The 21,435-nt window shown below is 68.3% G+C and overlaps 1 protein-coding gene across 2 annotated transcripts; it reads left to right on the plus strand.

Moving 5' to 3' along the window:
• The first annotated feature begins 410 nt into the window (after positions 1-410).
• PALM (paralemmin) lies at positions 411-20,231 on the plus strand. Of its 2 annotated transcripts, XM_075736314.1 has the most exons (9): positions 411-655; positions 10,528-10,576; positions 11,508-11,588; positions 11,691-11,821; positions 13,379-13,502; positions 13,944-13,965; positions 14,221-14,283; positions 15,328-15,459; positions 17,031-20,231. In XM_075736314.1, exons 1-9 carry the CDS (start codon positions 651-653, stop codon positions 17,615-17,617), a joined length of 1,194 nt encoding a protein of 397 aa, XP_075592429.1. In that variant the 5' UTR covers positions 411-650; the 3' UTR covers positions 17,618-20,231. The 2 variants fall into 2 exon arrangements, with proteins under 2 accessions (XP_075592429.1, XP_075592430.1); XM_075736315.1 differs by lacking the exon at positions 15,328-15,459 and having other exon boundaries at positions 412-655.
• The last annotated feature ends 1,204 nt before the right edge of the window (positions 20,232-21,435 follow it).

Consider the following 21,435-nt stretch of genomic DNA (forward strand, 5'->3'; position numbering starts at 1 on the left):
GGCGAGGGGGGGGGGGACACGCAGCCCGGGCTCCCCCCTCTCCCGGGCTCCCCGGTCACCCTTGGCACCATCGGGGCGGCGTGCGGGGGGTGCGGAGGCCCTGGTGCCGTGGGAGCGATGAGCGTGGCCTTTGCGGGGGGGGGGGGGGGGGCAGTGCCCGGGGTGGGGACCCTGCTGGGCCGGCGGGAAGGGGGGGGCCCGTCCCACCCGGGGCAAGGAGCCGGCAGCGCCCGCGGCCCCTCCAGCCTGCCCCGGCTCCGGGCACCCCGCTTTGGGTCCGTCCTCCCCTCCTCCGCACCCCAGAAGCGGCCGCGGCTCCGGCACGGCGGTTGGGGGGGGGGGACGGACGGGACCGGGGCGCCGGCAGCGGCGGGCGGGGAGCGCCGCGCCCCGAGGCCGGGTGAGGGGCGGCGGCAGTGGCGGGCCGCGCCCGGCAGACGGAGCTGTGCGGGAGGCGCGGGAGGCGGGAGCACCGGCGCGGCCCCGACATCCCTGCGCATCCCGCAGCCCCGCCGGGGATGCCGCCGCCCGCCGGGCCCTGAGCGCCGGGACGCCGGCGGCCGCCGGCCCCGCTCCGCCGCGCCTCGCCCGGCCCGACCCCGCCGGAGCCGCCGCCGCCGCCGCCTCCGGCCGCCCAGCCCGACTGGAAAATGGAGTGAGTACCGGATCCGGCCGCGCCGCCGCCGCGGAGAGCGGGACCCCGGCACCGGGCCGCGGCCCCCTCCCGTGCCGCCGGCTGAGCACCGCAGTACCGGGGCGGGGGGGGGGACCCCGGGTGCCGGGGCTCAGGACCGCCGCACCGGGGCTGCGGGCACCCCGCACCGTGGGCTCATGGAGCTCATACCGGGGGCTCATATCCGCCCCCCCCCCCAGTGCCGGGGCTCAGGACCCCAAAGTCGGGGGTTTTTATTGCCCTGATGCCGAGGCTTGGGATCCCCAAACCGGGGGGCTCACATCCCCCCAATGCCGGGGCTCGCAACCCCACAACTGGGAGCTCACATCCCCCAGATACCGGGGCTCAGAACCCCAAAACCAGGGGCTTTATCCCCCCAACGTGGGGGGCTCGGGACCCCAATACCAGGGGCTTTATTCCCCCAATGCGGGGGGCTCGGGACCCCAATACCAGGGCCTCGCAACCCCCCGATGCTGCTCAGCAGGTGCTGCCCCTCCCCGGGGCCCTGCCATGCTGTGGGGTGCCGAGGCGCCAGCTCGGGGTGCAGCGGCGGAGGCCCCGGAGCGGGCGCGGGGGCTGTGGGGGGCGAGTCTCCGCTGGCAGCGGTGCGGGAAGCGGAGGGGTGGGAAGGGCGTTTATTTTTGTGTTTTGAACCTGTTGTTGCTGCTGCGTGTGGCTGGGGTGAGTGGGTGGCTGTGAGCCGCGGACCCCTCCCTGCGCGCGCACCCCAGCCCTCTGCCGAGGGACCCGGCTGCGACGGGGGGGATCCTCGTGCGCTGGGTCCCGCCGGAGGGACGCTCTCCGGCCCCAGCCTTGTCCTTTGTGTGCTGCGGTGGGGCCCTGCCCGGTCGGTCGGTGCCTGCAGGCGGGCTCAGAGCCGGGCAGGGGGCTTTGTGGGAGGATGGGGAAGGAGGGAGCAGGTGGAGGCCACTGGGAGGCCGGGAGCTGGGGACCATCCTGCCCGTGCTCTGGTTTTGCCCCTCGGGGACACCAGCAGCTCCCGCCTGCAGCGTGCTGGTGCTCGGAGCGCACGGGGTGGTCGGCTGCTCAACGAGCTGGGTACCAGCGACAGCAGCCGGCCGGGCTGGCCCTGCCTCACCCAGGCCTTTCCTTCCCTCCTGTGGCTCTGGTCGCCACCGTGGCAAACAAGGGTCCCCCGAGCATCTCCTGGGTTTGGCACTGGGGGCTTCCCGGGGGCATCCGGGCGGCCAGCCCAGAGTCAGCTACCCTCGGCTCCTCGTGGGCGCCTGGCCTTACACCGATGAACTGGCCGCCTGCTAGCGAGATGCCGGGTGCTCAACAGGTCCCGCTCGCCGCCGGCTGCCTCCCACCTGGGGAGCCCCTGGAGCTGCGGGGCGCTGGCGAGGGACGGGATGGTGGTTTCCTGGGGTCGGGGTGGGCTCTGGCTGGCTTAGGGCTGAGAGCAGGGCAGGAGGCGCCGGCAGGGGCCTGGGGATGTTTTGGAGGCTGGGGTGCAGCGTCTGCGGGGCCAGGGGAGCGAGGTGGCTCCCCTTGCTGCTGGAGGGGCCAGAGGCTTTGTGGTGCGAGAGCTCGCCAAGGCAGCTCCACGGCTTTGGGCAACTCCTCAGTGCGTTGATCCCTTCAGAAAAGCGCTTCTCTGGGGAGGAAAATGTGTGTATGATTTGCCAAAAGGCAGCGAGGGAAAGGGCAGAACCAGGGGGCGCGACGAGGAGCTGCAGGGACCGGGCGTGGGGTCTCCCGGGGTGGAGGTGCCCGGGGCTGGGGTTGAAGCGGGGAACGGCATCGGGCAGGATGGCAGCTCCTGCTTCTGGGCTCCGCACGCTGCCTTTCACCCCCCTCCACCCTCCTCGAGCTCCTCCAGCAGCTGAGGCTACAGACGGACCCTCCCGGCAAAGCCAAGGAGCCCGTGGAGGGGTGCGGGGGCTTGTACCCTCCCGCCAGCTCTGTACGCCGGACCTGCCGATGGATCTTCTGACCCGGGGCGAGAGCTCGCCCAACCGAGCTGTGGGAGCAGCATCTTCCCCGCAGGCCTGTCTGCGGGTGCGGGGCACAGCTGAAAAGCAAAACGGGGCGCGCACGGCTTCTGTGTGGGCAGCGCCGGTACAGCCCCTCTGGCTGCTCAGCCGGATGCGGCTCTTCGGGAGGAGGCTCCTGAGCTTTCGGGCTGGAATAAATGTGCAAAAGTCATTGGTGGTTAAAATGCCCGAGTGCACTCCCCCAGGTGGGGCTGGGTTTACCGGGGGTGCTGCAGCTCCGGCACCCCTGTCCCAGGACTCACTGGGTCAGTCCTGCTCCCTCAAATCCAGAGCCTGGTCATGGGGCCGGAGGTTTAGGAGAGTCCCGGAATGGGAGTGGGGGGGACACAGCGGGGTGCTCCCCCGACATCGGCCTGGCTCTGTGGCAGATCACGGGCACAGGGGAGCGTGCGGCCGGCCTTGCTTTGGCTCCTGCTGTGCCTGGCACTGGCAGTGGCTGGAGGAGGGTCCTGGCCGCCATGAGCTGCTGGTGCCCAGGGAGGTTTGGCTGAAAGGTTCCAGCTCTCGTAAAGGCTGTGCTGGTCCTGTCGGGGCTGCTCGTCTGCCCTCTGCTCCCGCTGCCACTGGTGCTCCTGAGCAGCGGGAGATTTTGCATCTCCGTGTCTGGCTGCTCCCGTAGTTCATCTGGGCAGGTCGCTGCTCTCCTCCCCGGGTTTTGGTCTCCTTGGGGTGGGGTCTCTCCCAGGCCTCCCCTCCCGACTCTCCCCGTCCCTGATCTGAAGCCAATGGTCGCACCCAGGGGAAGGAGGGAGATTTCTGCCTGAGGGGTGACCTGGGGGCCCTTTGGGAAGGGACTCGGGACCCTGCTCTCCACGCGCCTCTGGGGAGAAGCAAAACTCAGCTGATGCTCCCCAGGCTGGACCATTGGGATGGACCATCCCTCCCTGTCCCTGCATGTGGCCAAGGGGACAGCACCGTCACGGTTCCCAGCTCTCCTGGAGGAAGCCATAAAGCATCGCCGCACAAGAGCACCCCAGCCCTGCTCAGGTCCGGCGGATCTTGGGGTTCAGAGTTCAGCCACCGCCGCGGGACGGGGCCTCTTGGCCGGACCCACGAGGCTGGGCAGGAACCAGAGCAGGTTTCCTGGGAAGCTGCCGGTGCTGGCGTTCCCGCTTCCTGGCCAGAAACAGCCCCTTTCTCTGTGCGGGGTCGGTGGTTCACACGGTTCGCACCGTGCCAGGAGCCGTGTCAGGGCTCGGCCAGGCTGTGGCATGGGCCCGTCTCCAGCGGTGGAGGTGGCGGCAGCGAGGAAGTGCCGGGAGGAAGGTCGGGGAGACGACGTGCGCTGGGGCAGGGTCGGGTGGAGGCGCAGAGCTCAGGGCTGGAGGCAGAGGCGTGCGCAGGAGCCCGGTTTCCCGAGTCTGTCCATCCGGAGGCAAGCGAGCCCCTGGGGCCCCAGACAGAAGCTGCTCTTGGGGGCGAGGATGAGCCCTGCAGCAGCCCGGGAGGAGAGAGAGGAGCCGGGGCGGATCCTGCCCCAGCCAGGTGTTTCCTGGTGGAGCATGGCTGGACGTGGGCTGAGCTCTTCCCTGGGCTTGGCGCCAAGGACCGAGCTCCCGGTGGGTGCCCAGGGCTCACGAGGGTGCCCCTGCCAGGAGTCCGTGCTGGAGTCACGTTCTTGCCGGCTCCTTGGAGCCTCGTGCGTGCCTGTGTTCATGGCGGCGGTGTGGGAAAGCCGCACTGCCTCGTGTGAACAGGAACCAGGGACAAAGTGATGCGGCCGGGGCCACCCCGAGGTGGCGGGGAGGTGGGTGCCTTGTCCCAGGCCGGCGCTGGGGCTGTCTGTCCCAGCCGGTCAGTGCTTCCAGGCGTGGGGAGCGGCCAGCGCCTCTCATTCATAAATCGTGGGGGAGTTTCCTGGTGGAGCCTTGCTCCTCTAACTGGAAGGGAGCTGGAAACCCAAGTGTTTGGAGGGCACTTGAACCATTGTTTGAAAGAACTGTAATTTTCCAATCAAACTCCCTCCCCAAGCCTCTGTTCATCAAATATTCATGGGATCCATTTTCTCCTGGCACTCCCAGCCCACGTCTCAGCCCGAAGAATCAATCAGGCAGCTCTGCTTGCTCTAATGCATCTTGCGTTTTCGGGAGCCTGGGGCTGCCATCTCCTCCTCCCACCTCCCCCCATTTCTCCCCTGTCCCTGTCTCCTCCCAGGGCAGCAGCGTTGGATGGGGCTGCGCAGGCAGCGGGAGCGTGGGGAGGGCACGGCTCACACAGAGGGAGGGAGCGGGACTGAGTGCTGGGGCGATGGTAGCCAGCTGTGGGGTGGAGGTAGCCAGCGCCGCGGGGCAGGGCAGGAGCAGCCCCTGTGTCACCAGGACCTGAGCAGGCGGGTCGGACCCAGCACCCGGCTGCTCGGCAGCACGGCTTTCTGGCCACCCTCGCCTGAGCCGCTGGCCGTTGATTTATTTGCCTTTGCTGTCGATAAGTGCCGGCCCTTGGGCTGCTGCGGCCCCCTCCCCTCCACGCCCACCGCCAACGAGGGCGTTCGATAGTGGCCCTGCTGCTAATGGCTTCGTGACAGAGGCTTTGCAGACTCTCCGCAGGCGCGCTCCCCATGGCAGCGTCACTCTGGGCCTGGCTCTTGGCACGGGAACGGTGGTGCAAATCAGTGCCGGCCTCTCAATTGCCGTTGGTGCTGCCATTTACGTGGGCTCTGGGCCCCGCACCACGGCCCGTCTCCCCGGGGTCGTGGCTGGCCAGTGTCAGTACGGGGGTCCAGGCGGGGGTGCCCCCGTGTAGGGCACTTTCCCTGCCATCCCCTGGCTCATCGCTGAGTGGGTGGAAAGGGAGCGGAGGTCAGGGGAGCGGAGGAGCAGCTTGAAATGGCTCTTCGCACATTTGGATGAGCTAATGGGAAAAAACAGAGGAAGGCAAATAAACATTATTGTTTCATGTCAGGCAGGGAGGAGACAAAAGGTCACGGGCTTCCCTTGTGATAGTAGGAAACGGCAGCATCAGCAGGGCTGGAAAGAGCTGGAGAGCCAAGGGAGAGCACGGGTGCGTGCACGGGGCGCGTGTGTGCTCACGCGTGTGTGCGTATCCATCCACGGGTGCAGGGACTGCTGCCTTTGCAGGTGGGAGTTCCTGGGGCATCATCCCCCGGTGCCACCCGCTTCCCTGGTCCTGTCGACCTCTTCTCCTGTGCCGCGGCCCGTGGCTCTCGCTACCACGCAGCGCATGTGGGAACGGCTTGAGGAGCTGCCCTGGGACCGGCAGGGCTGGGACACGCGTGCAGTGGACACTGGGTGGAAAAACATGAGCCCTGTTAACCAGAGCTCATGAGAGCGGGTGAAATGAGTGAGGGGGCAGGAAGGGCTCACTTTGGGGTTCTTTCCTGGGCTCGTGGTTCCTGAGGGGCTCAGTGGCCCCGGGCTCGGTAGCCCAGGGCTCACCTTTCCGCCCCTCCCCGGCACCCAGGATGGGATCCGGAGCTCTCGCTGGCGTGGCCAAAACCTCCGGGGAGGCTCTGGGGATGCTGTGGCCTTGGCCTGCCGGGGGTGCAGGGCCCACGGAGCGGTGCTCCCAGCCCCGGATGCTGCCCGGGCCCGGGGGGGGGGGGGGGGGCCCTCGGTCCCTCTGCCCGCGCTGCACATCCCCCTCCCGGCGGCTCTCCCCGTTGCCATGGCGCCGTTGCCATGGCGCCGTTGCTAGGGAACCGCCTCCCGGCTCGGCGGAGCCATCAGTCACCGGGGCCGGAGGCTGCGGGGCCCCATCGGTACCGGCCCGGCCCGGGGCTGCGGCACCCCCTCGGTTCCCACCCCCGCGGTGAACGGCGGAGGAAGAGGAGGAGGATGGCGGCGGGGGAGGCGGGGGGGGAGCGGGGAACGGCGGCTCGGAGGCTGCTCCGCTCTGTGCCGCAGCGTGGGGAGGGTCCGGGGCAGCCCGGAGCAGGGGCACCCCCCCCCCCCCCCCGGATCGGGCCCCTGGCCCCGGCTTTCCCGCCTCCAGCAGCAGGGTCCCTGCCGAGCACACCGACCCCCAGGGACAGGGCACGGCGGGCCCCGGGGGGCTGGCTGAGGGGTATGGGACCCCTCCACCCATCCTTCCACGTCATCGCCCCATCTCAGTGGGCAGGGAGCTGGGGACACCAGGGTCTGTCCCACTGTACCCTCCCCCCTCTGGCCAGGGTCTGGTGGCGATGGATGAGTGTCGTCCCCCCCCCCCGGGGCGGTAGGTCGGGTCAAGCCCCACAGCAGGGCTGGGGTGCGCAGGCTGCTGGGATGGCGGGGCCGGAGGCGTCCAGCGAGGGGCATCCAGCCTGTTTCACGTCTCTCCCTGGGCCAGGAAGATTCCTGGCGTTCGACCCGGGAATGCGGAGACTGTAGCAAATAATGGAAAATAAAGAGGATAGAGGAGGGAGGAAAAGCAGAACAGAACATTTCAGGAATGCTGTAAAAGTTTGGATCCATCGAACAGGGCAAGATCCAGGAGAGAAACAGGCCTTGGTCCAAAGCCTTCAGAGCTTGGGGTGCTGAGAGCTGGGATCGGGGGGGACCCCTGCCTCCAGAGCAGGAAGGTGCCCTTGGCGTAGGGCAGCCCTGGCACGGTGGAGCTGGTGCCAGCCTGGCCCCGTGGCCGCTCGGGCAGCCCTGGCTCGGGGCAGGGCACGGCGGGGGCGGGGGCAGCCAGTTCCTCCCTTCAACTTTCGCACATAATCCATGTCTGCAGAGAGCCGTCCCAGCTGCTCCGAATCCCGGGGGGGTTCCTCGTTGGTTTGGAGCTGGGTTGGGGGCTGAAGGGGGAGGTTTCACCCCTTGGGCCGGAGCCCGGGGCTGGGCGTAGGGCCGTGATGCCGATGCTGCTCCCAGCGCCCACTCCATGCTCACCCCGTCGGGGCCCTGCATCCCCACAGCCCCCACACCTGCCCGTGGGGGCCCACCGGCTCCATCGCAGTCCTTGCGACAGCTCTGTCTCTGGGCTGTGCAACTGCAAGAGAATGACGCTTTGGGTCTTGTCTTTCCTGAGAAAGTTCATTCCTCTGCGGCCAGGGGTGAGGCGAGACCCCGGGCACGGGGCTGGGGAAGGGCAGACCCCGCTCACGGCTCTGGCAGGTTGGCAGAGGAGGTTTTCCTTGGAAAAACCCGCTGTTCCTGGCCCCACTCCCCGCGAGGGAACAGCTCCCACCATGGGGGGGTTGGCAGGGTGCAACTGGTGTTCGGGACAGTCGGGGAGGGAGCGGGGTCGGCCCCTCACCCCCTCCCGTTGTCCCTGTGCTGGGTCCTGCTGCTCTCAGACCCTGCGCAGCCGGGCAGGGAGCGGCAGCAGAGCGAGCGGGGATGCCACAGGGACTCGCAGACGCTCCGATTCTCTTTGGGTTTCTAATTATTTAATTCCTGTCCGGGGTGCGGCATCAGGCCGCGGGCTGCCAGGCGTGACACACGGGAGGCTGTGCACGGCAGGTGTGCGCCTGCGTGTGCAAAACAGTCACAGCCGTCGCTGCAAACAGCACAAAAATAACCACTACAAACGCAACACCTTCCCCGGTTTGTTTTTCTGGCCTGGATTTCACACGCCGCCGGGATCCTGGGGTGCGGGGTGAGGGGAGGACGGGCGGCTCTGAGCAGTTTTCGGTTAATCGCTGGCTTCGAGGAGGCGGCAGGCGGAGGCAGGGGGTCCTTTTGCCCCAGCAGAGCCCCTTTGATTTGCTATAAAGCCCGGCTCTTGCACACGAGTGTGGAAGGGCACGCATGCTGGCACGTGTGGCTGGAGGCCAGCCCGGGGAGGTACCATGCGCGGGGTGCAGCAGCCCGTGCCCGCCCCGTGTATAAAACCATCTTTGGAAAAAGCCCTTACTGGGAGCGCAGAGGAGCTCTCTCCTCCTGCCTACGCCACCCCCAGCCCTGGGCCATCTGCAGAGCCCAGCCTGCATCCCCCGGGCAGCAGACGATGCAGTGGGAGGAGGGATGGGGAGAAACCCAGGGACTGGGGTTGGTGCCCCCCCCATCAGGGTGCCCACAGCCTGCGGTTGCCGGGTGGCACCTCAGAGTCCTCATTGTCTTCCAAAATGGGCACCCCGAACTGGGCTGGGGCTCGGCTCCTGTTGTGGTTGGTGCCGTATGAAGCCGGGGATGGCTTCAGCCTGTGCCAGCGGGTCCGTGGCCCCCGAGACGCTGGGTGCCCTCGAGCGCGCAGCCGCGGTGAGGCCGGGGTGGGACTGGGCTCCTGGCACTCGCTCCTTGCTAATGGCTTTTCCCACTGTGCTGGGGACTCAGCGCTGCCGGTCCCTCCCTGTCCCCCCCTCGCCCCATGTGGGCTGGGACTGCCGGTGGCCCTGCGGCCGCTCCTCTCCCTACCTCCTGCCCGCTGGGAAGGGACTGTCTGCGTCCTGTTTTAATTGCATTTTTTAAGCCCTCGGGCCCAGCCAGGCGTGCAGGGATGGAACGGGGAGAGGCAGGTGCAGGGGCGTCCCCCCCGGCTCCCACACATCAGCCATATCGGCTCCGTGCGCTCAGCCAGGGCAGGAGCTCCTGGGAGCTGTGAAAATGGATGTGCACTTAACCACCGGCATAAATTAAGTCCGAGAGCTCTCCCGTCTGCCGCCTCAGCCCCGACATCCACCAGCTGCAGGAACAGCCATGGGCAGGGGCCGGAGCTGGACCGGTGCGGACCCCCACCCACGTTTCCTCCCTCCTGCTTGCCCAGGGCAGCGGCGCAGGCGGCCTTGGGTGCAAGGGAGCAGCCGGAGGAAGGGCTCGGCTGTGGGGACCGGAGCCCAGACCGGTGTCTTCATGCCGGTGTCTCCTCCAGAGCGGCTGCTTGCACAGCTGCTCCCTCACAGGCTCTGCTGTCCCTTGCTCTGGGAACTAAGCGGCAATGATCCATCGTCTGACGATACCTCCGTGCCTCCCACCCTAATTACTGTCACAGCTAAGCACTTTGTTAGCATCGTCTGGCGAGCAGCCAGCCGGCTCCCTGCGGTGCCGGAGCATCCCCAGTCACAGCCAGCCCAGGGCAGACGCCTTCAGCCCCGCTCTGCGGCTCCCGGCAGCTGAACCTGCACCTGATGCTTCGCGGCGTGGGGGCTCTCACCGGGCCCCGCGGGGCTGCGCTGCCCGTCGGGCTGGTTCGGGGCTCTCGCGCCGCCGGGACATGGGAAGGCGGGTGTGTGGGCAAGTGGCTGTGGGGGGGGTCAGGGCACCCCCTTCTCGCAGCACCCTGGGGCCCGGCTACACCCAGGAGAGCTGCGTCGGGGCCGGTGAGGCAGCTGCCGCCGGCAGCACCCCGGGCACGGCTGCAGCAGTTCACGGTGCACAGGCAGGTGCCGGGCCCGGGAGCACAAACCCCAGCTGGAGCGGAGCCGGTTGCAATGTGTGTGTCTGTGCGTGTCTGCGCGCGTGCGTCTGAGCGTGTCCGTGTGTGTGTGCACGTGTGTGCGCCTGTGCCTGTGCTCGCAGCCCGGAAAGGTCACTGTCTGGGAAAAGTGTCGGCAGCCAAGAAATGGGCTTGGAATGGAAAGTGTGAGCCAGGTTGAACCGCAGGGGTGGCCAGAACCGTCCCACTCCAGCACCTCCGTGGTCACCATTTCCATCTGTGGCGCAGCCGCAGGAGGAGCGGGTCCGGCCACGTTGGGTCACCCTCGGGTGCCTCTCCTGGGGGATTCGGGCAGGGCAGGGGGCCAAAGGGTGCCTGGGGGAGCTGTGCAGGCAGGGGATGCTTGGCTCTGGGGGGGAAAAGGGGAAAGGGAGAAAGCAGCCGGCGTAAGGGAAGAGTTCAGCTTTTGTGCGTGCGCTGTGTCCGGTTCACCGGTGGCACAATGTCCCCATTCACCCGCTGCCCGCGGCTCCTCCGTTGGGGCGGCCGCGCTCCTCACTGCTGCTCTCTGCTCTCTTGCAGGGTCGTGGAGGCCAGCACCCTTCAGCAGGAGAGGCTGCAGGCCATCGCGGTGAGTCCCCTGCGCGCGGCAAGCGCGCCACGAGCGCGCCGGACCTTGAGCCTGCGTCCCCACATCCCCGTACCATCGCCTGCGGCGCACGGGGCAGACACCAGTGGGGAGGAAAGTGTGGGCGCAGGGGCTGTGCCGGCGCAGAGCGAGCAACGGGTGGCTGGAGTTTTAATTAATGAAGCAATGCCTTGACGAGCCCCGAGTGAGAGGGAAATGAGCGATTCCCCCTTTGTCCTTTGCCAGGGAAGGGCTGAGGATCGTGCAGGATCTGGCCTTGCCTATGACCCCTAGTAATTACATTAGTTAGCGAGCAGTCGGGGGCCACGCTGGGCAGCCCCTCCCGGCACAGAGCCGGGCACCGGGTTGGTTTTAAACCCCGTCGCTGCCCCGTAGCAGCTCCCCTGCCCGCAACGGGCTGCCAGCTTCCCCAGCCTGGCCCGCTATCGGCCGATCTCCGCTGCACAAAGGGCAAATTGTTCTGGGCCAGAGGAGAAAGAAAGCGGGTGATGCTTCCCGGGCTGGGACTGACTCTGCTGAAATGATCTGGACCGGCCCCAGGACGTGCGGTGAGGGGGGGGCTGGGGAGAGGCCGTGGGGGCTGGTTCCCCCCACGCTGGCCAGCTTGCTCAGCGGGGCCGGGTGAGGGGAAGGTAAATTTTGAGATGGTGAACAGACTCCAGGCTCTGCCCTGATTTCTCTGCACCCTCCGTGCCTCGGTTTCCCCCAGTGAGGGCAGGGACGTGACGCAGGGCTGGGGGGCTGTCCCCAAGGCCAGTCTCGCAGTCCCAGGCACGGCTCGTGTGTCCGTGTCAGACCCCCCACGAGCCCCTTGCCCCCCGCTCTCGGGATGGTGCCCTGGCTGGGCGGGTGGTACCTGGCACCGACGACACCCCCCCCCCCGACCCCGTCTCTGCCGCTCTCGTCCCTCCAGGAGAAGCGGAAACGCCAGACGGAGATCGAGAACAAAAGGCGGCAGCTCGAGGATGACAGGCGGCAGCTGCAGCATCTCAAGGTGAGGATCCCCCAGGACCCTGGGCTGCCTCTGCACTGGGGACGTGTCAGGGACCCCCCACTGCGGGGGGCAGCAGGACCGTGACCCCTTTCTGCTCCCCAGTCCAAGGCTCTGCGGGAGAGATGGCTGCTGGAGGGGGCCCCGGCATCAGCCTCCGAGGAGGACGAGGCCATGAAGAAGCAGATGCAGGAGGATGAGGTGAAAACCAAGGAGCTGGAGGAAACCATCCAGAGGTAACGGGGACGGTGTGGGGCCGGGGAGTCAGGGTGCGCTCGGAGTGCACCCGGGTCCCTCCAGAGACCCCCCCAACCTTCTCTGCCCCCGGGCAGACGGGAGGCTGAGATGCAGCTCAGTCCCGCGTGCTGGGCACGAGGCTCGAGGGTCGCGGTTCGAGGCACGCTGCTGTGCCGCCATGCTTGCTCCAGTTCAGCCGTGGCTCCGCTCGGAGGAGAACATCCGCTCTGGAGCTCAGAGCTGCCAGGGGAGGAGGTGCCTCCGCAGCGCTGCCAGGGCTCAGCCGCTCTCACTGGGAACCCTCCGGCTGGGTTCTTGCTGGCATTTGTCCCGGAGCCCATCCGGCCCCGCGGCCCCTCTGAGCACGGACACCCTACGCGGAGCCACAAGCTGTGTGGGACCACGAGGAGGGGGCCAGGGCTGGGCTGGGGGCTCGGCCCCCCGGGAAGGCTGCTTGGTGCCCAGCACCCGGATTGCAGGGGCAGGGAACCGGGGCCGGTTCCCCAGGGATGGCCATCCCCGCTGTGATGGCTCAGCCCCTGGAGAAGAGGCAGGGGGGGAGGTGGGGGGTAGAAGCCTCAGCCCCTGCCCAGCCCCCAGTGCCTGGGCTGCTGAAGGCGGGGGGCTGGGACCCCCGGCACGGAGGTGTCCCAGCAGCCCGGCTGCCCTGCAAGAATGCAATCAGTCACGGCTGTGCCGTTAATTACCGAGCATCGGTGCAGAGAGGGGTCAGGCACGAAGGGGCCTTTGTGTCCGTCTAATGGCGCGGTGCATTCCTCCGCCGGCGTCTTGCGGGGAGATGGGAGTTAAGGGAGGGGGGGCTCTGCCGGGGGTGCTGCCACTGCGCCGACAGAGAGGCCCCGAGTTACACAGCCATGAATCCCTGGGGACTCCCCTGACATCTGCTGCGTCCCAGTGGGGCCCGGCTGCCGGCTGAGCTCTTGACCGGGCTGGGTGGCTGGGAACGGGCGGTTGTCCTCATGGGAAGCTCGAACAGGCTTCGGATGACACGTGGGAGCAGAATGATGATGGAGTGGCATTGCTCCGTGCCACCAACCGAGGACCCTGGCACGTCTGTGGTGGGCTCAGTTGTCCCTGCACAGGGACAGAGAGAGCTGGGGGTCACCCCGTGGGGTCAGTCCCCCACCCAGTGCACACAGAGGTGTTTCTTCTGTCCACTTGGGCCAAGCCCATCAGCTGAGTGGCCACCCCGGTTGCTCAGTGGCCACGGAGCCACAACTGTTGTCCTGAGCATCACTCACCCCAAAGGGATGGGTGGGGGCACGCGGCCGATGGGCACCCATGTTAAGGGCGATGGCAGCACTCGCTGGCGAAGCCCCTCTGTTTGTTCCAGCAAACACACACCTTTCCCCTGCGAAGAGATGGTGACGGCTCTGGCCGAGGTCTGTCTGTCCGTCCCTGTGCCTCGCGAGCCCCGGGGCTGATTTGTGCCTCCCTTCTCCCCTGCGCCATGTCACTGGCCCGTGTTCACAGGTCTGCTGCGGCCGCCTGCGCCACAGCTCCCCACGGCCTCTCAACCCCGACTCTCCCCACAGGCTGGAGAAGGAGCTGGAGACGCTGGAAAACGGCAGCTCGGCGGCTTCCACCAAGGAGAACCTGGCAGAGGTGGCAGCACCGGCCAAGGAGGAGAAGGCAGAGGCTGTCCCCAACGCGCAGAAGGTGGGCACGGCCGCTCTCCGCAGGCAGGGCTGCCTGCTGCGGGAGGGGTGAAGGGGGAGAGGGGGTGCCTGGGGGGGAGGTCGGCACTTGCTCAGCCCCTGCCAGACCGGACCTGAGCACCGGCGCGGAGCAGGGAGCTGCCGGGGTGACGGTGTGGCAGCAGGCAGGTTGCACTGGCAGAGGGGCTGAGCGCGGGGAGGCTCTGCCGATGGCTGCGGGGTTGCACCGGGGTGCTGGCGCGGCTGCGGTGCCCCCCCAGTCCCAGCTGGGCGGATTGGCCACCCACCGTGTCCCTGCCGCCCTTGGAGCCCCTGCCCTGCCGGTCCTCTGTGCCAGCGGGGCTGGGCCAGGGGGGTCCCTTGCCCTGGTGGGGCTGGGTGTGTGGGTGGTGGGTGCGCAGTGTCTCCCGGCGGCTCCTAACCTCGCTCTTCTGTTTTGCAGAGTCCCCTGGGCACAGTCAAGGGTAGGTGATCCCCCCTCGGCCACGGTTCCCAATCTTGTGCTGCCCCAGCACTGGAGCGGATGGGTGGGGGGAGCCAGGGCAGCCCTGTCCCCATGTCCCCTGTCCCTGTCCCCTCCCGGGCAGCGGTGCCCTGCAGTGGGGGGGGCTTATCCCCAATCCCAGGCACCAGCCCCTCCCCAGGTCCCGTCCTGTGGGCGCACAGACAACCGGGTGATCGTTTTGGCTCAGGTGGTCACCTCTGCTCTCTGTCCCCAGCCGAGAAGAAGATCTCCAGCAGCCCCATGAAGGCGGTGGAAGGCACCGACATGATGAAGGCAGGTAGGTGCCTGTGTCCCCAGGAGGAGGACTCCTTCCTGGTCGCTCCCCCCTCTCTGCTCCCACGCTGCCCCTTGGCTCATTGCCCACCCCGCAGCCCTGCCACCGCCGCTCGATGACTTTCCAAGCCCAAGGCAGAGAACATCATTTATTTGCAATCAGAGGGTTTCTTTTCGCTTCCACGCCACGGCTGGTTCATGGTTTGAGGCCCCCCACCCCCCTGTTCCATGTCTCTGCTCCGGTTTCATCCTTCAGCTCCCAGCCTGTTTGTGGCTTCTTGGTGCGTGGGCGAGGGAGCGGAGCGTCGGCTGCCGGCATGGCTGACCCTGTGCCAGCGCTCGCAGCTCCGTGGCTGGCTGCCGGCGGGGAGCTTGCAGGGGCACTGAGAGCAGGCAGGGGCGTGCGGGGCCGAGCTGCCCGCACTGGGGGGGCTGCAGACAGCTCTGCTGCTGGAGGGGTTTGCTCCGGTTTGGGGGGATGGCTCAGACCGGGCTGCAGCACCGGTGCTGGGCAGATCCCATCTCGGGGGTCCTCGGAGCAAAGCGTCACCAGGAGCCGAAGGAGAGATGCCGAGGATCGCCCGTCCCATGGGGGCAGAGGGGCTGCCCCAGCACCAGCACCCTCAGCGGGGGATGCTGCCTCCCACAAGCATGAGCCTGGCTCCCAGCCCAGGCCCCCGCGGCCGGCACCGCTCACCGGGCGGACAGACGGACGTGGCACCACCCACCACGGTTCCTCCAGGACCTGGCTGGGCCCCGGCGCAGGGGACGCAGAAGCCGTGGAGGTAAGGTGATGCCGGCAGCGCCAGGACGGCGACAGCCCCACGGGTCCCATAGGAGGGCTGTGCCTGGGATGTCACACTCGCCTCTGCCATTCACCGCTCCTCGCTGCCGCCTGCTGCCTCGCTAACGCCGCTGAGCACCGCGCTGCACCGCGCCGCACCGCACCGCACCGCTGCCACCATGCGCCTGCCTGCTGCTGGCCGCTGAGCAGGGGCTGGGGAGGGCCAGGGCCGCCGTAACGCGTGCTGTCCTCTTTGTGTCCCAGCCATGTACTCGGTGGAGATCACGGTGGAGAAGGACAGAGTGACTGGGGAGACCAAGGTCCTGTCCAGCACCACCATGCTCCCCCAGAACCACTGTCTGCAGGGGGTCAAGGTGTACGAGGATGAGCTGAAAGGTATGGCCCATCCCGCACCACTCGGAGACGTCAGGAGCAAAGGGCAGGGGACGAGGGAGTGGCCGCCCAAGCATCCCGGCGGGCGCCGGGGCTAGGAAGGGCTGGAGCCGCTGCTGGCTGTCCTTGCCTGTTCTGTAGGGGCGACAGCTCAGGGCAACCCCTTGCCGGCCCCACTCCTGCGCCCTGGCCAGCCCAGCGTGGGATCCATCCTGGCGGCATGGTGTGGATGGTCCCAATGGGCCAGCCCTGGTTTGCACATCATGACCCTGCACCACCAGAGAGTGGAGAAGATGATCTGCTGTGTCCAAGACTCGGTAGCCTGTCCTGCAGGCAGGGAACGCAGCACTGGCATTGCATCGGCCCGCCACGCCCAGGCTGGCAGAGGGGACCGTGGCCACCGGGCACAGAGGAGGCGCAGCGACAGGGACCGGACCGTGCCTGCGGCACCTGCTTTTGAGAACCTCCGGGAACCTGCTTTGAAGGGCCTGGTAGCACCTGAGGGATGGTTGTGCTGGTGGCAAGGACCAGCCACGGACCTGGGGCGCGTTACTGGGGACTGTGGTGGCCGAGTAGACCGACCGCCTCTCCGAGGAAACCGTGCTGCACCAGCAGCCGGTCCCGTTGAACACCCTCCCTGTGGCAGTGGCTGTGCCGGGCCACGCAGGCCTTCACCTCCACCAGCCGCCTGGCTCAGCCCCCCGCTGCTCCGGGACCCCCAGCTCCAAGCACAGGCTGAGGAGCCGCCTCGGCAGCAATCGGCCTGGGGCAGCGTGTCTTGGTCCCGGCCGAGCCAGCCATGCCTGGGCTGGTTGTCATCCATCACTCCATTGCTGTTGAGGCCGTTGCGCTGATCATCGCATGATGCCCCAGGTCAAGTGGAAAATGCGATGAGCTGGAGGCCACTCACCGTGACGTACGTCTGCTGCCTCCAGTGCCACAAGCAGCTGTGCAAAGCACGCCGGCGGTGGAAGAGCCCTGTCCCCTCCCGGGCATGGAGCCACCGGGTCCCACAGGCAGCGGGACATGACGGAATGCGGCAGGACGTGGTGGGACACGGTGGGGCAGCGCCTGCTGAGCGCTCACTGGAGTCTCGGGGCGGCAGCGGTGATCTGATGCAGAGCATCGTGTCGGCCCCGGGTGAATCAGGCGCCAGCCGGATGCCATCCCGCCGCGGCGAGCGCGGCCAGCTTGGCAGGCTGTCGGCGACCTGGCAGATGGCTGCGGCTCCCGCGAGGCAAGCCGGGCCTGAGGCTTCAGAGGTGCCAAGGGCTGGGAATGGCTCCTCACATTGTGCTTTGTTTTGGCCTCCCTGTCTGCTGTCAGGCAGGGGCCAGGCGATGCTGGGGAGGGTCCGGTGGCAGCTCTGGCCGGGGAGGGGGTCAGGGTGCTGCCAGGGGCTCCCGGCCTCAGTGCCAGGGCCTTTGGGGAGGGGAAGGTGCCGCTCCCCAGCCACACAGGAGCCAGGTCTGAGCGGGTTGCGCCAGCAGGAGCTTTTCCAGGTCAACCTGTGCCCCCAGCCCAAGCCCCCCTGGCCAGAGCCCCCCTCACGCTCCCTCCTCTTGTCCCTGCAGTGGTGCACGCGGTGAGCGCCGAGGACGGGGTCCTGCAGAACGGGGCCCACCCCCTCAGCTCCTCCGAGGTCGACGAGCTCCTGCACAAGGCAGACGAGGCTACTCTGAGCGAAGCCGCCGGGCGCGATGCCTCGGCCAAGGTGGGCGAGGAGGCTGGCAGTGGCCCGGCCAGCCAGAAGCCGACACCGCGGCGGGAGATCACGGGGCTGCAGGCCAAGCCGCGGGAAAGCACCACGGTGCTGGCGCCGGGCGAAGGGACGGAGCCGAGCCGGGAGCAGCCTGTCACCATGATCTTCATGGGTTACCAGAATGTGGAGGATGAGGACGAGACCAAGAAGGTGCTGGGGCTGGAGGGCACCATCAAGGCCGAGCTGGTGGTGATCGAGGACGCCGAGAGCAAGCCGGAGCCGGTGAGCAAGGACCATGCGCCGCCCAACGGCACCGCGCTGGAGCCGGCGGCCGCCCAGCCACTGGGTGAGGAGAGCCCGGGTGGGCTGAAGCCGGATGCCAACGCCACAGACGCCAAGGAGGCCGAGCAGGAGACAGACGTGAAGAAGCAGCGCTGCAAGTGCTGCACGGTGATGTGAGCCCCGCTGGCCTTGCGCCGCCGCCAGAGCAGGCTGCCCCCGCCGAGCCCCCTCTGCCCCGGCCCCCGCTAGCCAGGCCCGCCGACCCGGCACGCCGGGCTCCCTCCCCCACCGGACACGGACCCTCTTTCAGCAGAGCCGGGGAGATCCAACATGGCGCCTGCGAAGCCACAGCAGGCAGCAGTGAACCGTGGCCACGGCACCGCTCGCCCCGTCTGCCCAACACCCACCCTGCGCCGCACCCCACCAGCGCTGCCTGTGATATTTATTAGAGAACCCCCCCACCCCACGGCGCACCTGCCCCCACCCATGGCACGGCCTCACCCCACGCCGGCACCATCCTGCCGCCAATGCTGGAGCCTTTCCCTCCTGTCACCGGCAACTTCCCACCCGCCATTGGAGGACGGAGCCGGCCGGGCTGGGGATCAGAGGACACCGCCGTGTCCGTAGATGACTCCTGGGGAGCCGGCGGTCAGCAGGACTCACGCTTGGCCCAGCCCGCGGCAGGCACAGAGCCAGCCCCATGCCAGCCCTCTCTCCGCACCTCCATCATCCGCTTCTTCTGCAGGGAAAGGCCCTGGGCTGTCCCCCCGCCGGCTGCCCGCAGATGCTCCCACTCCATCCCACATCCTTGCCCCCATGGCCCTGGGCTCCCTGAGCTCTGAGCCCCTCCTGGACAAAGCGTGTCCAGGCAAGGGAAGGGCATCGAGGGCAGCAGCCCCTCCATGATGCTGAGTCGCAGCTGGGAGGTCACAGGGGCCATGGGCCACGCATGGCTCTGCGGGTCAGCCCCTGACCCTGCTCTGCCCCCTGGGACTCAGCTGCCCGTGCAGGAGCTCCTTGCCCCGGCACTCAGCATCTCAGCTGCCCGACCGGCATTGCTGGGCTCCACCTGCCCGGGGAGCCGAGTGGGGCCACGGCGGATGCACGTGTCCTCCCGGGGCAACATGGGTGGCGATGGCAGCAAGGGAGGGAGGGGAGCAGAAGGGCCCAGCCCCATGGAGATGGGGCAGGAGCTCCAGCACCACATCCCCCTCCTGCCCCAGCTCCCCATGGGCTGGAGCTGCCCGGCAGAGCCGCTTTCTGGGGCGGGGGGCTGCAGCATCAGCTCCCCTGGGCAAGCGGGACAGCCCAGTTCACCCCAGTCAGCAGGACTGGGAGCTGCCAGGGGTCCAGTGTCCCATGGAGGGTGTCCCCAGGACACTGTGTCCACGCTGGGACTGTGAGCAGCCTTCCCCGCTCCCCCCACCCCCTGCGCCCCAGCCCTTCAGCGGGGATTTCACCACCAGCACCAGCGATTCTTCCCCACTGAGACCTGCTGGGGCAGGCGGGGAGGGTGGGGGGCCCACGGCAGCACCCATGGGTGCCAAGCTCTGCCCAAACCCTGGGTGCTTCTGCCGCAGCAGCCGACACGTCTCACGGGCGTTGGGCGCTGCCGCTGAGCCCGCCCTGCGGGTCCGGCGGGCCGGGGTCCCATCTCCTGCCAGCACTGTCCCAAACACTCCAGGGCTTGGAGCCCCGTGTGCCCATGCCAGGCCGGGGTTGCTTTTGGTGCCTGGTGCCCTGCGCCAGCGGCCCCTGAGCCGGCAGTGCCCGGTCCCCACGGCCTGGAGGCAGAGGAGCTCTGGGCAGGGTGCAACCGGCCGGCACGGTGCAGGGGTCCTGGGCCAAGTGCGAGTGGGTCCCGGCTGCCCAGGGTGGCTGGGCGAGTTGGCAGGGCTTCCCCGAGCCCCCAGCGATGCAGGCCCAGAGCAGCCCTCACGCTGCCCAGCACGCCGGGACACAGGTGGCAGAGCAGCTGGGGATGGGGCTCAGCCCCCCAAGGCCTTCCTTCCCCCCCAGCCCCCTTGTGTGAGCAGTGACACCCCCCATGACATCCCAGTTGCCCCCCAGTTCTCCCCCAGGCTGCAGTTTTCCCCTCAATGGAGTCTGCAGGGATAGGGGAGGGGGGCAGGGGCCAGGGTTGGGGGCTGTGGGGGGGCTCATGGGGCTGCCGTGCCAGTTGGCCCATGGGAGCCTGGCCCCCAGCCCCGGTCGGGCACCGAAAGCCTCTGGGAGAGGCAGAGCTGGGGAAGTGGGGTGGGACTGGCTCCCCCGGGGGGGAAGGGGGACCCCCTCCTCCAGACGGACCCCTGTCACTGCAGTGCCGCAGAGCGGGGTGCGGGGGCTGGATGCTGCAGGGCATCTGCCCCATCGATCCTGGGGGGCCGGATTAGGGCTGGGTCCCCAGCAGAGATGCCCATCATCTCCCACCATCCCCTCACTGGGGGCCAGCACCACTCGCCCCATCCCACCCCGGGTCCCGCAATCCCCCTCCAACCCACCCTCAGCACCCCCTGCCCTTCGGTTGGCTTTGGACCCAGCACCGGCCCCCGCGGTGGCAGGCAGCAGGATCAGGCCCCCCAGGCCGGGGCTGGCAGGGGCTGAGCAGCAGCAGGAGGAGCCCGGCCGCGTCCCCCAGCCCCAGCCCCACCACCCCCCCTGGCTCCGCTGAAGTGCACTTCCCGCGCCCCCCGTGCTTTTCACTTGTGCCGAAACCGTTTGAAGTTTTCCCCCTCCCCGGCCCTCCCCATTGTTTGTAAGACACCCGAACCGAGCAAATAAACTGTGTGAACAACCAGCCTGGCGCTTCCGCCCTCTGCGTGGGGACTGCGGGACGGCACCCCAACACCTGGCACCCACGCTCGGCACGGATGGGTGGGAAGGGGCTGGGCTGGGGGTGCCGGGGATGGGAATGATGAGGATGAGGATGCTGGGGATGAGGATGCCGGGGATGAGGATGCCGGGGATGGGGATGCCGGGGATGGGGATGCTGGGGATGGGGATGCTGGGGATGGACCCTGCTGCCCCTTCACTGCCAGGGCTGTGGCTCCTCTCGTCCCTGCCCAGAAGCTTCCCACAGCCTCACCCCTCCAACTGTTTCACGGGTGCAAGAGCCACGTGCAGGGGCATTTATGCTGTCACTGGGGGTGATAGAGCCCTTCCTCTGCTCGGCAGCTTTCCCCGTGCTGCCCTGGCAGTGCCCCGCTGCCCCTTCGTCCCAGCAGGGTTGTGCCTGGTGCTCAGGCCTCGGTGCCATCGCCCACCCATTGCAGGCCCCAGCAAAGCTGATGCCAGCCCATCAGCATGGCAGGCAGCACGTGGGGGATCCCCACCACCCCCCACACTGCCCACACTCGCCTGCTGCTGGCACGGAACGCCCCATTGCCCCCCCAGCAGCACTGGAGCCAGCCGACGTGGGGCAGAGGCAGGAGCTGCCCGGCTGGCTGGGATCCAGCCCGGACAGGTCTCTCCCGGCAGAATAAATCCCCTCAGTTCCTCCCTCCTGGGGCTAGTGGGGCCTGGCCACGCTGACGGCCCCGGGCAGGGGCTGGGGCATGGTGCCTTCACACCCCCACGCATCTCCAGCCCCTGAAGCTGCCTCAGAGGTGTCCGTCCCCAGACCGACGGTGACACCAGGCAAGGAAGATGTTCAGGTGCACCCTGCCGTGGCAGGTCCTCTGTGCCACCCTAGAGCCCAGGGCACAGGTAAGGGCAGCGCGGTTGGGATGCCATCCCGGCACCGCCGCGTTGCCAGCCCTGGCGCTGGGGTGACGGACACGCCGGAGGAGTGGGTGGGAACCAGGATTCTGGGAGGAAAGGGATGCAGGCACGATGCTAGCAGGCATGCCCAGGTGAAGGGGACGTGGCAGCCCAGTTTCCTGCTTGTCCCAAGGGGCAGCACTGGGGTCAGGCCCCCCAGGAGCTGCCACCACATGGCCGTGGGTCTCTGCCCACCTCTGGGCTTGCGTCAGTCCCACTTGTGCCCAGGGCCGGGA

This window comes from Balearica regulorum, chromosome 26 (assembly GCF_011004875.1).
Source record: "Balearica regulorum gibbericeps isolate bBalReg1 chromosome 26, bBalReg1.pri, whole genome shotgun sequence".
Lineage (NCBI taxonomy): Eukaryota > Metazoa > Chordata > Aves > Gruiformes > Gruidae > Balearica > Balearica regulorum.